At 53.5% G+C, this 15,899-nt stretch overlaps 6 protein-coding genes across 6 annotated transcripts; 3 read left to right on the top strand and 3 right to left on the bottom strand.

Annotated features, from left to right (window-relative positions):
• Positions 1–3,328: 3,328 nt before the first annotated feature.
• J4E85_004079 (uncharacterized protein) lies at positions 3,329–4,404 on the bottom strand (the record flags this gene model as incomplete). The annotated part of the gene is made up of 2 exons (XM_051468341.1): positions 3,329–4,336; positions 4,384–4,404. 2 exons carry the CDS (start codon positions 4,402–4,404, stop codon positions 3,329–3,331), a joined length of 1,029 nt encoding a protein of 342 aa, XP_051327933.1.
• A 369-nt stretch (positions 4,405–4,773) lies between these two features.
• Positions 4,774–6,488, bottom strand: J4E85_004078 (uncharacterized protein; the record flags this gene model as incomplete). The annotated part of the gene is made up of 3 exons (XM_051468340.1): positions 4,774–5,904; positions 5,950–6,257; positions 6,410–6,488. 3 exons carry the CDS (start codon positions 6,486–6,488, stop codon positions 4,774–4,776), a joined length of 1,518 nt encoding a protein of 505 aa, XP_051327932.1.
• A 219-nt stretch (positions 6,489–6,707) lies between these two features.
• J4E85_004077 (uncharacterized protein) lies at positions 6,708–7,593 on the top strand (the record flags this gene model as incomplete). Its single annotated transcript, XM_051468339.1, has 3 exons — positions 6,708–6,772; positions 6,823–7,233; positions 7,284–7,593. 3 exons carry the CDS (start codon positions 6,708–6,710, stop codon positions 7,591–7,593), a joined length of 786 nt encoding a protein of 261 aa, XP_051327931.1.
• A 217-nt stretch (positions 7,594–7,810) lies between these two features.
• Positions 7,811–8,671, bottom strand: J4E85_004076 (uncharacterized protein; the record flags this gene model as incomplete). The annotated part of the gene is made up of 1 exon (XM_051468338.1): positions 7,811–8,671. The coding sequence occupies one exon, from the start codon at positions 8,669–8,671 to the stop codon at positions 7,811–7,813; it is 861 nt and encodes a 286-aa protein (XP_051327930.1).
• Positions 8,672–10,341: 1,670 nt separating this feature from the next.
• J4E85_004075 (uncharacterized protein) lies at positions 10,342–13,388 on the top strand (the record flags this gene model as incomplete). The annotated part of the gene is made up of 4 exons (XM_051468337.1): positions 10,342–10,410; positions 10,606–10,963; positions 11,024–13,035; positions 13,110–13,388. 4 exons carry the CDS (start codon positions 10,342–10,344, stop codon positions 13,386–13,388), a joined length of 2,718 nt encoding a protein of 905 aa, XP_051327929.1.
• Positions 13,389–14,521: 1,133 nt separating this feature from the next.
• J4E85_004074 (uncharacterized protein) lies at positions 14,522–14,961 on the top strand (the record flags this gene model as incomplete). Its single annotated transcript, XM_051468336.1, has 2 exons — positions 14,522–14,786; positions 14,849–14,961. 2 exons carry the CDS (start codon positions 14,522–14,524, stop codon positions 14,959–14,961), a joined length of 378 nt encoding a protein of 125 aa, XP_051327928.1.
• Positions 14,962–15,899: the final 938 nt, after the last annotated feature.

Genomic DNA, 15,899 nt, shown 5'->3' with positions numbered 1-15,899 from the left:
CTTTACCCCACATAGACTACATGAGTGGACGATGTATCGTTTGTGAGTAGAGAGTGTTGTGTAGTCGCCAGACATCATGGTCATTATCCTTCGTTCGAGCGGTCTCGTGCCTAATTATTTACCCCACTCAGGCTACATATGTCTGCAATACTTCATCTGCAACATGGGAGTGTGATGTAGCCGTCAGGCCTCCTTGTCATCATGCCGCATTCGAGGGCTCTCCTGCCTACCCAGATACTCTACACAGGCTACATGGCTCCGCGATCTATTATTCACAACTTGAGGATGTCATGTAACCATCACGATCCACTGTTGTCATGTACCGTTCGAGGCATCTCCTGCCTTTCCTGACACCCCATGCCCTGCCCTTCATTCATCCTTCGACCTCATCCTGATACTGACATGCATTCCCTGCTTATAGAAGCCTCACTCTAGGTGCGCTTAGATTGCGGTGTGGATGTCGCTGCGAGTACGCGGTGTGGTGCATAGAGTAGGAATACAAGATCGATTGGGCGCCTTTGGGTGTTATCGAGAGATAAAATATCGTGAAGAGGTCAGGTCGACACGAATGGCGTAGTGGGCTGCGGAGGTTGTACTGCTCTGCTCATCATTCATGCCGTACATTCCTGCGCAATGTCATGTGGATGCCATGGTATTCGGGAGTGCTGTGAGGACGGCCCCTGTTCGATTCTTTCGTGTCTGGTTTTTGTCTCAGTTGAACGTGGAACTACACTTGTCTGATCGGATACACACATCGATACTGCTTACTCGGGTCCAGACTGTATACAAAATCTAGTGTATGACGATATCAGAAGGTGTAGGCATTGTACACTCCGACAAGACTGGGCTTGCAAAGACGGAGATGCACTTTCAGCAGGTAGACGGGATGGGATGACCGTGGGTTGTCTGCGACTTCTTGTATGGAAGCTTGACACGGGCTTCTAGAGTAACGCAACTGGAAGATAATAGATTTTCAGGAGCATTTGGGGGTGCGCTGAAGATAGCAGCTCGAGATGGTTTGGACATGCGTGTTATCGCGATGTAATCTGCATGCGCAGGGTTGCATGCGGACATCGCTGCTACATGTTCAAGTATGCCAAATGATATGCAAAACGCCAAGTTACATTTCGAAGAAGTCACGCTATCTGGTACGAGCGTGGCGGAGAAGTGCAAAGAATGGATGGTGTGCACAACCTCAGGCATCGCATGCGAGTCTCGTAAGTGGTCATAAGTCTCGAGCTTTGGCGATGCTGATGTGAAGCACGTCATCCACGTTCCCCACTGAGCACGGTTAGGAAATGAGAAAGATGTTTACCGCAGAAAATACCAATTTAGCATCGCAATCTTATCGTTCAGTAACCTCGAAATGACGTCGCAAAGGCTGGCTAGGTATGTATTATATGCAGCGCAGACCATCTGCAGAGTACTCGGGAACCTAAGGCTTGTTATTCGCGATATATCCGCAAGATGTCGAATATGCTAAACAAGAAGTGGTCGAGCGGCCTCGTGCCCAGGTGATGCTGATGGCTGGAAGACGCAGCCACTACTCCCAATGAAGTTTAGGCTCGCAACACTCTACCATCCATGGGTCGCTTCTCCATGCTCCACTCCACTCACCATCTCTCGCATCACGAGGGAAAGTTCATATATCGCGTTCGTTGATGTTTGTCGACACGGCTTTCTGTGCCGGATGCACATACATTCGCGAACAACGCAACTTCTCGATATGGCATCTACAAAGCTGCTCGCTTCCCACCACCCGACGGCATGAGCCTGCTGTCATGCTCTCTGCAGCCTCGAGTCTGCTGACCATAGCTACACTTAAGATTGCAATTATCTTGTGAACCTTGGTAAGGCGATAACCACAAAGTTCACACACTGAAATTCGTACTCGCGGCGGCGAATCAAGAAGCAGCTGTCACCAATCCAGCGAGCATGCACGGAGGAAACCATCTCTGATCCACGTGTGCGGTACTGCTATCCTGGATCTGACGCATCTTCTCGAGACCTAGCCACTAAGATGGCACTCATTGCAGTTTCCATTATATACTCTCTACCTACCTCGCTGATATTGGATCGAGCTTTCCTTCGCTACCGCGCGCAGTTGAACAGAGCAGTAAAGCACGATGGCACAGAATAATATTGCAATATGCATCCTCCATTCAGCGAACTACTCCATCACCCAATATCATTGTCGAACTATCGTTTCCGTCTTCAGCAAGAGTACAATCACGCTCTTAACCCAGCCATACAAGATATCATACTACTCACCCACCCACCATGGTGGTCTCCGAAGAGCCATTTCTGGTCCTCGAGACACCGCCACCACCGCCGACTATCCGCACGCATCCACATTTTTTCAGTTCACAAACAACCTACCCGGCGCCCCCACCACCCACCCGCCAGGTACCATCCCACCTTCTGCGCCCTGGTTCATACATACCACAGCTCACTTGCCCGACACCGACTCTACCACCCACACAGCAGATTGCGTCTCGCCCTCTACCTCCAGTTCAGTATCCCCAGCCAACTCTCCAACCAAATCTCCAACAACAACAGCAACCATCACCATCGTCCCAACCCATCATACCCAGTGAACACACATACAAGGCCCCCACCCGTCCCCCCGGCCTCTCCACCCAACCAGGCCAATACCCTACCCAACTCTTCGACGCACTCATCTACCAACACAAGTGTGCAGGCTGCGTCCACGAGCGTTTCTACGGCAAGGAATACAGCACGTTTCACTGGCCGGCGTGTAGGTGGTTGGAAGGAAGGGAGAGGATGGGGAATGCGGATGCGAAGGTGGGGAGTGGGGGGTGGGTATATCTCTCTAAGTACGAGAATGGTGGGGATGAGAAGGGGGAAGGAAATGGGAGTTCGGCGAGTGGGCAGAATGGATTCTGGGTTGAAGATGGAGGAGCGGCGAGGCGGGCATGGGAGAGAAGAGGAGGAGATGGAAGGGGGGTGAGGGCGTGTGATGGGGCGGAGACTTGGAGGAGGGAACAGAGATGAGGAGGGGATGGAGGAGGAGATAGAGAAGGAAAGGGGCTTTTCCTCGATAGAGTTCGGTTTGCTTCGGCGTACTATGCCTGATTCTGTTTCGCAGACTTGTGAGCTCAGAGTGTTTAGAGGACATAGCGTTAGGAAACGCAGGTTTCGCAACGCGCAGGAAAGACCAAAGGTGTTGGGTAGAGATAAGAATGAATAAACTTGATCGTACAAATACCAACACCACATACCTACAACGCCATAGTACAAGATGTCCACTCCAATGCTCCTTGATGGATGCTTGTACTCAACGCCAAAGCTCAAAGCCAATATACCCCTAAATACTCTCCCCAGTCTCAGCCCTCGGCCTAAACCCATCCGGCGTGAACGTCCACCCCCTCCCCTCCGTAGGCGTCATAGCCCTCCTCCTCTCCACGGGACTCCAATCCATCACGCCCGGTGCCGGGAGTCCCGCAATCGCAGCATCATCCCTCGCGCGCTGTCTATCCATACTCTGTCTCTCCAAACTCTGCCTTTCCACCCCACCGCCTCCACCGCCTCCACTACCACCAGCCGCCGTCGCAGCACTCCCCTGCATAACTACGCCGCCCGGACTGCCCAACCCCTCAGTATCAGTTACCAGCCTGACACCCGCGGTACGTTGGCGTTCCCTCTCCTTGACCGCGCGTTTCCCCTCTGCCTTCTTCTTCTCAAACTCGATGATGAGGGTCTTGAAATACGCTTCTGCGGCGCTGGTAGCGGAGTAATGAACCGGTGTCCAACTATAACTATTACTCGCCAGCGGATTCGCGCCGTATTGCAGTAACATCCTCAGGGCCTTTAATTCCCCCGCCGCAGACGCATGGTGCAGTGCCGTGTTGCCCTGTAAATCGCTCGCGGAGAGTAAATTCGGTCCGTGGAGGATGAGCGTGGGAATGAGATGCAACGTCCCAGCGCCCGACTGACACGCCAGCATGAGGGCATCGAGCCCAGATTTATTCTTCCAATCCACAGCCTCAGGGAAGCGCTTAGCGAGGTAAACGCCGCATTCCTCCTTGCCTGCAGAAGCCGCAAGCATGAGGGGGGTTTCCCAATCGTTGTTCCGCGATATCATGCCGTCTTCGTGGCCGGCGTCGACGAGGAACTCGGCAATGGTTGTGAAGCCATGTTTAGCCGCGAGATGCAGCGACGTGTTGGAGCGGTCGTCAAAGTCCGGGTTGCGCAGGTATTTGTGGTTGTTGCGGATGATGCGTTGGACGAGGGTGAGGTCGTTGAGGAGGATGGCGCGCCGGAGTCGCCGGGGTACGTCAATCCTGAGGGACGCCATTAGGGACGCGTTCTCGGGCTGGGGGGTACGTCGAGGGGCGCGTTACTCTGTGGGATACGACTTACATGGCTGCGGCAGTGAAACATGGTGGGATGATCAAACGGCGAGGAGACGCGCGGGCAGTCGCGTGGTGACGTTGGGAAGCTGAGCTGCTGTGGGGCGGGAGCGTTGGGCCTTGGATCAAGCTGCGGGGACCTTTCACGGAATCTTGCTGCAACTGGCCTAGCACTCGCGTGGATGCGCTGCATGGATCCGTCCGTCAGATTAGCGACTCTTGTAGCATCTGCACTGTCACATGTCACTGGAGATTCGATAGTGTGTCATGACGTCTCGGATCTGGTCTATTCATGCATCATTAAGATGTTTGCCCCACATTGTCGGGGACTTCTATCAATGCCAGCCCACATGCGGCTATCTTACACGCTCACGAAATGATCGTCCAAGCTGTAATGCCTCTACAAGCCTTCAAAGTCTCCAGCCGCATCGTCCTCGTCAATGTCGCCATCTTGAATCTCCTTGGCCAACTCGCGTTCTCTCTCGCGTGCCTCCTGAGCGTTCTTGAGCTCCAGACGATGTTGGTTCATGGGGTAGCGCATGGCCTTGACGCACTCGTCGTGCAGGGTCAAGCACGCCCGAATGCGCTCGTGGAATGCCTCACCAGGCTCGCGGGTTGCATAGATGTCGCCAGCGACCTTGGTCTGCATGAAACCCTTCTCGTGATCGATTGAAGCCTCTATGACTCCGTCGCGGATGGCCTTGGCAACAATGTACTCGGCGGACTCCTCACTCTCGAGGCCAAGGCGAATGCAGATGTCGCGGAGCGAGATGCGCGAGTACGAAAGCGACAGCATGCGGATGCCAGTCTTGATGACGTTCTGGCGCAGACGGAGGATCAGGGTGTAGGTGCCGTCACGGTGGAAGACGGACGAAGATGTCTGCACAACCTTCAGGAAGCCCTGTAGGTCACCGACACGGACTGCCTGGACCAGACGGAAGTAAGGCTCCATGGCACGCTCGAGACGGGGCTGGCTGAAGACGTCGCGCTCGGGGATATCACCCATCAGCAGCTCAACGACTACCAGGAGCTTCATTGAGGCCTGGTAAAAGCCAGTTGCGCAATGGGCAGAGGGCGACTTGCGGGTGGCGCTGATCAAGTGCTCATGTGCCTCGGTGTAGGACAGCTGGATAGCCCGTATGCGACCAAGGTAGTACAGGTACCTCGCGACCTGGTTGTTGGGGGCGTTTGGTGGGAATTGTGTCTGCGCAACGAGGAGATCGGCTTGTGTGATGTCGGCGGTCGAGAGGTAGTTTCGGAGCAGCAGGGTGGTGACGGACGCCTGCGTGTCGGGGTCTTTCCTGAGCACGGCGCTTCGGAGAGCGGCGAGCAGCTTTCCGCGGATGTTGATGACGGGCGACTGCTTCGACGGGGGCTTGGGGTCCATCTCCTCGTGGAAGAGGGAGAAGTAGAAGTAGGCCTTGGCTGCTAACGAGTCCAGCGTCCGCCTGTTGAGCTCTCGGATCTTGTCTACCAGCGTCTCGGCGAACTCGGCGCCCTCTTCAAACTCCTTCTGATCGTAGAGATACACCTGCGCCTGTTAGAGATGCACCATTGCTGCCGTCACCAAACATACCTGTATCAGAATGGCTATGTATACGTCCACCTCGGGCAGGGGCTCCTTGGTGTTGTTCTTGTTAAGTTGCACCTCCTCCTTGTACTGGGAGACGACGCTCTGTATCGCCTCGCCGTCCATGCCAATGTACTCGATGAAGTTGCGCGCCGTGGCGTTGTTGGGCGAGTACGTCAGGATGATGACGGAGCATAGCACGCGGTCGGTAAGCCTCTTGCGGAGCGACGATATGGAGCGGAGGGCGCGTAGGGTGAAGCGGGTATCGAACTGGGCGACGGCTCGCTCGAGGAGCACAAAGTTGCTGCGGATGTCTGTCGTCGTCGGATCAGCACGCTGGTACAGATACTTGCACGCCGCAACCTCGGTGGCGATGATGTGGCTGGGGCACATCTTGCGGACCGGCCACGAGGTGGTGCAGTTGGTACAGGGGCACTTTGAGGTAAAAGGCATGTTGACTACTTACCAGCAATCGCCTTCTGCTCGACGTTCTCGGTTTTGGGCTGCTCGCCCTCGACGACGACGCCTTCCATGCTGTCCGCCATGATGGTCGCTCTTGACGTGGAGGTGGGGGGACGGAAGGTGCGGGTGTTTATGGGGGGAGTGGTGGGTGGTGAGGGTGGTGTTGATGCTTTGCGGAGGTTGAGCTCCCAGCTTCACTGACGCCAGCGCGGCGGAACGTCGGGGAATAGTTATCGAGCACCGACGCGCCCTTGTTGACCCCCGCGTCACCCCAGCATACTCGGTATACACTCTATCTCGGCATGGCGCTTCTGGATGCACACCTAGAGCAGATCTCGCTCTGCGCAGCGTCAATTGCAGAGTTGCCGTGCGTCTCCCGTTCTCCACCCTCAATAGCTTCCGACTGAACACCCCCAGGTTCGCCCCGCCCAAGATCTTCACCAACGCGTTGCTGCAAAACCACGATATCACGAGCTTGATTCGAGACACCGAACTTCACGAACGCGCGCTATTCTCCGTCCCCCCGCCACCCGCAGCCCCGAAGCATGCCGAACCAGCTCCGTCTACCAACCGGCGCAACACCATCTTCAACCCCAATGGAGGTGGCAGCACCAGCACAGGCGGCGGCGGTGCGAATGCCGTAAGAGCACCCCGACGTAACACGGCTGTAGCAGCAGTTCTCGGCAATGAGCTAGTAGAGAGGATACGTCGAGGCGGTGGAGGCGGAGCAGGCTCAGGTCTCGGCTACAGAATGTACAACGGCAGCAACAAGAACGAGATTGACGTGGAGTCTCTGTTAGAAGGAGCCGAAAAGCTTCTTGGAGTCTAGTAGGTCTCAATCGACATCAGACATATAATCCCCAACTGACGACAAACAGCCCCATACCAGGCGTCCACGACAAAATCGCAGCCATGCGCCAACGACACGCCCAAGTCTCCGCCTCGCTAGAGTACTACGAAAATCGACTTGCCGAACAACAAGCTCAGCTGGGCAAGCTGAACCGCTCACGAGGTGAATACGCGGAGGAGGATATGGATGAGCTCGAAGAGGAGCCTGAGCCAGTAGTCGTGCTGACTGAGGAAGACCTTCGGCGAGAGGAAGAGGAGACGCGTCAACTTGAGAAGAAGAAGAAGGAGCTTGAAGATCGTGTCACTTCCATGTCGAGAGATATATCTGGTTTGAGGTGATCAGGAGATGGTTAAGAATGTGATTTGAAGTTAGGCTAGGAGTTGCAATATGATACCCCATGTTTTCGCCTCAGCAATTTGGACTATACCATGATAGACTACATGCTTATTCACGAGCAGAAAGAGGATGATGCAATCATTGTTATTCGTTAATCGTTACTAGGGATATTTCATGTACAAAAGAGGAAACTCGTCAAAGTCTGCATGCTTTCCGTCACTAAAACAGCGCACCACCCAGCATAGCACCACCAAGGAAACCAGCCGCGATGGGCAGGCCGGCGCCACCGCCATAGCCGTATCCATACGGCCTACCGTACGGCCCAGCAGGACGCATATACCTCACACCAGGATTTCCAAACTGGCGGGCGCCATAAGGATTATATCCATAAGCTCCCCTTGGAGCATACGGTCCATGAGGCGGCTCGATATAAACATCTCTACCCTGACGGTCCTTGCCCAGCAACTGCGGCTGCCCCGTCTCCATAGCACGTATCAGAGCCTGTCTTGTACGCAGATGTTGAAGATACGCCTGCCGTTCCTGCTCCGCACGCTGAGATCGAGACTGTTCACGCTGCTCATGCGTCTGACCCGTGATCTTGTCCTTTAGCTTCCTCGAAAACTTATGTATCCCAGTCGGTTCTCCCGGGGCCGCAGCGTCCTTACCCTTCGATGTAGGTCGCGGAGGGAGTTGGTCTTCGGCATCGGAGTCCTCAGCTGTAAGGTCCTCCAGTGTCATGGTGCGGTGCATGCGCGTGTGCTTCTTACGCTCCTCGGGGGTCAAAGTGTTGAGGTACTGCTCGTCGTCGTAGGGGTGCGTCCATATGCTACGTGGAGGATCGGCTTTGGTATCGACGAAGAATTGGTGCGAGGTCTCTGGGTCGAAACTACGGACCCAACCGTCAGGGAGCGCGCGCATCTCGTCTTCCATGGAGCGGCGGCGCTCGGGCGGAATGCCATTGCGTTCGGTGCGGGCTGCAGGGCCGTCGGTGGAGACGCGGTGTATGCCTTGGGAGGGTTCGGCGTCGAAGATGGCGGCTTCGTAGCTGGGTGGTGGCTCGTTGGGATGTGAGGTTGCCATTGTGGAGGGTGTAGGTCGCGTGAAGCTTTGAGCGAGGTTCTTGGTACTTTTCTGGAGACGATGTCTTGAATTTGAGGTAGTAGAGCTTATAGGTGAGTAGATTGAAGGTTGTTACAGTGTATGTGGATGTAGTGACATCGTTCGGAGAAGGAAGTGGCGTCGATGCTCATGACGTCAATGTGGCCGTGCATCTCAACGGGGCTAAGGGGCAGCATCTCCGATGTGTTTCTGGCATGTGATCTTCGCCACCCTTCTGTGCATCACCAATCTGCACCATTCTGCCATCATGGCTTTGCCACACATCATGCGAAAGCCTGAAACGCATGCGCAACATCCGGGGAAGCCTTTCCAGATATCCATGAGTGCACACCAGCCTCGTCTCTCCACCATGTGCGCTTGTCACACTGCAGAAATCCCCACAGGGACAGATGGCGCGTGTCCCACCGAGGTCTCGAGACCGACAACCGAGACCCCGGCGCTGGCTTCGGTAGTCTGAGATCTCGTGTTCGACGCTTCTTGCGCCCGGTAATTTCCTAGCTATGTCCGCAGCATCTGCGTTTGTTGGGTATGTCGAGCCGGACCAAGGATTACATCACGAGCGTGCTGCGACGATGCCAAACATCTTGGACATATCGATTCCAGCTATGAAAAACATAGCAGCACTGCCACTTTACTTGACAAACGGTCAGATCTCTATATCATCTTCTTCACACACCTCAATCAACATACCTTGCTCCGATGATCATGCGGCTGAAGCACCACACCGAGTTGGGAAATACGGTGTCAAACACGCAGGTCAGGTGCAGCGTTCCCGTCCTTCTTCTATTCTACCAAGGTTATATGGTCTTACGTCTACTGTCGAGGCAGTCAGCCTCGCGCGCACCTTGCTATCATTCGGAACCACCCACCAACGCTTTAGGAGATCTGCGCCGGGCTCTGGCTCTTCCTTACCAACCCTCGAATAGGCCTGGAAATGTTTTGGGGCACGTTGTTTGGTCATGCGAAGAATCCACGATACCACATCTATGGAAGCTATACTGTATGCATCTACTGACAAACGTGTAGCTTCTCAATGTGTGTACTCTTACCGCTTTTGAGCTGTACAGCCTGCCCTATTTCCATCGACTACCACAACTCCACAGATCCATTGTCTGAGGCAAGAACGTATATCGCCATATGTTAAGGGTTACTAGTCAAAGCATTATGGGACGACCCGGGCGCCACGGTCGATTTGTGCGCTCGAGCACCCGATGAACTGGTCGCGAGACCTTCGGCGGGATGAGGCTTCAGGTACCCGAGAGCCGTATGTGCTACCAGGCGAGTGCATGTACTTTCCGAGGAACTTACTTGGGCAATCTCCCCGCGTTTGGAGTATCCACCCTTCACGTCTTAGGTCGATGTCTTAGATGGACAAACCGACCTTCCTATACTGAATATGGATGGCCATCCCCCGGTAATTAACGCTACGGTACTGTACCTCATGGCTTGCTTTCCCAGGTTATATAGCTTGCCGCGCCCTGCAGCAAGGCAATCTTTACCGGGTCACTATCCATCACTCGACACATTCCTTCATCACATACACGATCCAAGGACTATCACGTACCTGACCTTCTCTGGATTACTATCCCTGTCTTAACTTCTCGTGCACTTATACGCTTCTAGCTGTCAGCATGGCGAAGCTGACACCTTTCCTTCTGGCCTTGTTTTATCTTTCCTCTTCCGTTCGCAGCCTGCCCGCGGTAGGAGAAGTAAGAAGAGGGCCAGCTAAGGTTGCGGCTCGCGAGATCACGTTGACAGACGTTTCGGTCACTACAAGTTATAGCACAGCTATTACGTCGTTGCAGTCGGCCTCTCCCACTGTAGAACCATCCAATACCGGTGTACGTTACATTCTCACAGACCGCGTTGAAAATGCACAATCTGACAATGACTAGAGCTTTTTGACGGGCCTGCCTTCAGGTGGTTTCACAAAAGATCCGGTCGATGGTCCAGGCACTACAACAGCCACCAAGCCACTCTGTCCCGATGAAACGCCTCTTGAGCCTGGTCCTACAGCACCCTTCAATCCAGCTTCGTCAAACATCTTCCAATCTATTGCGAGCGCAGTAATTCCGTCGGCTATCCCTTCCAGAGCAGACCACCCCGTTCAGAGACAGAACATCGACGACAGAGACGTGCCGGCCCAGACGAACAAGTTTTATGCCAACTTCTTCCTTGGCAGCCAATCTTTCCCGACCTGGACACACCCTTACTCTCTGTCGTGGGCTCGCCGAAATGATGGTGGCCCAAACGGTACGTAAAAACATACGTAGATGTCAGGCGCATACTGACATGAACTTCTACCCATCTCAGGTATTGCCATTAGTCACACAACCCGGGACAGATTTGCTTTCGTTCCAAATGCTGATGACACTCGGTTCTTCATCTCACCGCTCGGTATCCAACACATCATACTGTCCGCAAAAGAACTAAAGGCGGATACATACCTCTCCCTTTCACGTTTGGGGGCCTTCTCCACATATGTGAACTTGCGACCAAACAACCTCCAGGGTACTCGCATCATGATGTCTCTTCCTGTTGTTCAGGGCATGGGCATGATGACAGCCGTTTACGACAGAGCGACACCAGTTATCAAGACCACTGTTTTCTTCTTGTCCCTGGAATACGTTGCGCTGATCAATGGTATCACGCACAAGTATCGGATCGTACTCAATGATGGGTCGCATTGGCTTCTCTATGCCACTTCGGACGGGTCTGTTGGTACACCTCCCTTCGTGTTAGAGAATAGCGAGACCATCACCGGCCCCTCCGATTTTGTCGGTAAGATTCAAGTCACGAAGAATCCATCAGGCACGGCAGTAGAGGGCATATTTGACAATAGCGCCGGTGTATACCCAGTCAATGCCACTATATCTGGGAACGTCAACGGGGCTTTCGGGAGTTATACAATAAGTTGGGCCAAAGGCGGTGCAACGGAGCGACCGTTGCTGATGTACGCGCTACCTCATCATGTCGAGTCGTTCGACCAACAAACTGCGGCCGCCTTGAAAGACATCACACTAGTAACCACGACGAAGGGCTTTGCACGAGCTATTGTTGCCGACAAGATGACAATGGTGGAGAACGATCTGCCCGACAGTATTAGTTTTGCCCCATGGGCCAAGAATCCCAGCGCAGCTGGCGGCTCGGAGAACATCAATCTGAACGCCCAGGCCCTCGCGCTCATTAACCAAGCTGGCATAGCTGAGCTAAGCCAGAACATGATCCCACAGACCTCACTGAACAGCATGTACTACTCCGGCAAAGGTCTGGCCAAGTTTGCAGCCATTATCTACACAATGAACACCATGACGGGCAACAGTCAATACGCTTCCGCTGGTTTAGGTCGCCTCAAGGATGCTTTCAACGTCTTCGTCAATAACACGCAGCCCGAGCCACTTGTCTACGATCAAGTCTGGAAGGGTGTTGTGTCACGCGCCAGCTACTCTGGAGATCTTGGTCTAGACTTTGGAAACACGCTATACAATGATCATCACTTCCACTACGGGTACTTCGTTTACACCGCTGCCGTCATCGGCCATCTCGACCCTACATGGCTCGGCGAAGGTAGCAACAAAGCCTGGGTCAACAACCTAGTCCGCGACTTTGCAAACCCCGTAAGTGACTCGGAATTCCCCTTCCAGCGCTCCTTCGACTGGTTCCACGGTCACTCCTGGGCAAAGGGCCTCTACGAATCCGGCGACGGCAAAGACCAAGAATCCACCTCGGAAGACACCTTCGCCACCTACGCGCTCAAGATGTGGGGCCGAATCATCCAAGACGCGAATATGGAGGCACGAGGAAATCTACAACTCGCTGTCCAAGCGCGCAGTATCAAGAACTACTTTCTCATGGAAGCCGACAACAAGAACCAACCCGCCGGTTTCATCAAGAATAAAGCTACTGGCATCCTCTTCGAGAACAAGATCGACCACACCACCTACTTTGGTGGAAACATCGAATACATCGAGGGCATCCACATGATCCCGCTCAACCCCTCCTCCGCGTACACTCGTCGTAAGCAATTCGTTCAAGAAGAATGGGACACGTACTTCAGCAATGGCCGCGCCGAGCAAATCCAAGGCGGATGGAAGAGCATTGTCAAAGCCAACCAAGCGCTCATCGACCCTCAAGCCTCGTATGACTTCTTCGCCAACCCCAATTTCAACGAGCAGCTTGATGGCGGCGCGAGTCGCACGTGGTATCTGGCGTACTCGGCGGCGCTGCTGGGTGCGGATGAAGCTGGTGCGCAGCGCGATTACCAGATGGATTACGTGGGGCCTGAGAAGGAGGGGCAGAAGGTTGAGGCGAGAGGAGGACGGGAGGTGTCTGTTGATGTGGATGAGAAGTGGTATGGGACAAGTTCTAGTGCTTGGAGTTCCGGGTTTGATTGGCCGAGGCCTTCGAGCACGGGTTCGACTTCTGGCAGTACCTCTTCCAAGGCTACTACTTCGTCCAAGGCTTGGTCTTCCGGGTTCAACTGGCCTCCTCGTTCGAGCACTGCATCGATGACTACTTCCTCTACTCTTTCGAGTACCGCATCGATGACTACTTCCACCAGAGCTTGGTCTTCAGGTTTCAACTGGCCTGCCCCAACGGTCGTCAAACCAACCCCGACTTCGTCTTCGACAACCAAGGAGCCGGAGATGACTATGGTTGCTATTGCTGGAAAGATTAGCGGCAAAGGCGATGGGGAGAGCCTGTGGGAGTTGAGGCTTTAGGTAGGAGGCTGAATTGGCGGTGGATGGGGGGAAGTGGATATGTGTTTGTTCTTCTTGTTGCTATTGCTGTATAGACTTATTCGTGTAGATACTATGTTTAGAAAGGAAATCAGACAATATCTCTTATACGCGGGCAGCATCTCATCTTCATAAACCAAGGTGCAGTTTATCGGAGCCTGCGGAAGATTAGGAAGTGCTTTCACCGCCTCGCCCTACCGCCTCGCCCTACCGCCTCTCAGTAAGTGATCTAGATACACAAGCCTGGCAATGATTGGAACGGCCTACGCCCTCGGTCTCCGAATTAAACCAAAAAGCTAGAGGCATACCGTTGACGGCCCGCTTCAGCGGAGTCTCTTGCATGTGGCGTCGTGGAAGTGGCGCGTGTATGTGGGTCGGCATACGGCACTCGGAACGTCTCTTTGAGCCGTGGACCGACCTACTATTATGAGACCATCTGGAGTAATCATTCGTTCTATCGGGCCGGCTACTATAGCAAGTCCTATTTAAAGGATCAAGCCTGGGTCTGATCACTAATCCGATGAGCAGATATGTTTCGCACTTTACCGTATGTGTATGAGGGGAATAACGCTCCCTGCAGGTCCCCGCAGCACCAGTATCTTCCGCGAATGCTTAGCAGTGATGATGGCGTCGCTTGCTTTCTTGAAATGTATCCGCAATGCCAGTCATCAAGAGATCGGATGTAGCTGTGCGTCAGGCTCTTCAATGCTTTCGCCGAAGGGCTTGATTAACGTTGTCCACTGCTTCCAATAGACTAATCAACCAGACCGCCATCTCCTAGGTGCCAAGTATGAACACGCACCCTCACCGTCTCTTGACAATGGTACCCATGTACCCATCCCACCATATCTTCGTATCGCCAGCCCGTTAGTCAACACAACGCACATACCACCGAGCTCGACGTTGAGGTTACGAAGTAACGTGGATACTTCTGACGTCGGAATACGAGGGGTGGTAATATATAACCACAGCATCCTCACTACATTGCCATCCACCCACGCCTTCATCTCAAGTCCGAACCAACTCACCCAATACCTACCACCAAACCAACAAACCCATTTCAACCGCCAAAATGCACTTCACACTCCCCGCCATCACCCTCGCCCTCGCGGCCGCCGTCAGCGCCAGCAACCCCATCCAAGCGGCCTGGAACGTAACCCGCTCGTACAAAGACGTCAGCCAACAAGTCGTGTCTTTCGAAATCACCGCCGTCTACGTCGACGAAGAATACCCCGATGGTCTCGAGTCAAAGTGCACCTGGGTCGAGAAGGGCATCGTCTACAACGTCCAGTGCACACCCGACACTTTCACGCTTGAGCCCCAGCGCGATGGTCTGAGTAAGTTTTCGTCGCACGAAGATGAATGAGAGGAGTTGAGGCTAATATGTGATGATTTGTAGCTATGAAGGTCCACCAGACTATTGAGAAGCCAAACCAGCAGGTTGTGTATGGAGAGGGCGAGGTTCCAAGGAGTGGGCATGCTGTTATTCCCGTTAATGCTCGTGTCGCTTAGATTGGCGATGGCTATTTCGAATATGTGTTGGAAGGCGGAGGAGATGGGGGACATGAGAAGGCATATTCAGTAGAAGTGCGTTGGCAGAAGTTGAGAAAGAATAGATTGCTTGTCAACCTGGGGAAAATAGAACACCCTACATCAATGTTAGGTCGCCCATGGTTGCCATCCACTTCATCCCATGGTACTGCGATGACGCAGAGCGAGACGAGCCACTCACAACTTCCGCAACATCGACGACCTTGACGAAAAGATACTCTCACGAATGAGAGAAATCGCAAGTATAATACACTGTCAACGTTAGGTCGCCTATTTTGCATGTTTTCATGTTACTGTAGTCCACAGACCTGTTTAGATTTCCCCTCGTGTCAGGTAATTGCGCCTTTGACTTTGACCTTGACTGCGGACTGCGGACTGCGGACTGGTCCTAGTGCGGGCTGCTTATTGAGGTTGCCCAGGTGTACTTACGGTATGATTGCGAGTAGCGACTTCCCTCAAGCCTGAGGTGAACAATGTAATTTGTCTCCTGGACTTACTAGGCATGGTTAGGCGATGCTCGATGATGCGCAAAACCTTGGAGGCGGGCCGACATAATGTCTGTTTCGGTTCGTTCAACTTGCAAGTGGGCCGAAGAGGTAGTTCTAGCTTGAGAAGTGGACGGCGTCTTAGCACTGCCGACTAAGCTCTAGCGTCGCATTGGAAGCCGGAAGTTAGAGCTGCAATACAACAACCTCTTCTGCTAATTTAGCGCTACAACGTTGTAAACAAATTCTAAGAAAAAAGAAGAAGATACAAGAGAGTCTTGTAAAGATTTCTATCTTTTTAAATTTTAAATTAGAGCTCTTGTTGTTGCGTTAAGAAGGGTGCCCACCATCAGCGTGTATCCGACTTCCAATGCGACACTAGAGCTAAGGCAACTCTGTAGAAAGATCGACGAA

This window comes from Alternaria conjuncta (assembly GCF_024043145.1).
Source record: "Alternaria conjuncta strain BMP 0040 chromosome Unknown scaffold_5, whole genome shotgun sequence".
NCBI classification, from domain to species: domain Eukaryota; kingdom Fungi; phylum Ascomycota; class Dothideomycetes; order Pleosporales; family Pleosporaceae; genus Alternaria; species Alternaria conjuncta.
Note: the sequence above shows the minus strand (reverse complement) of the source record. Positions and strands in the feature narration are given on the sequence as shown.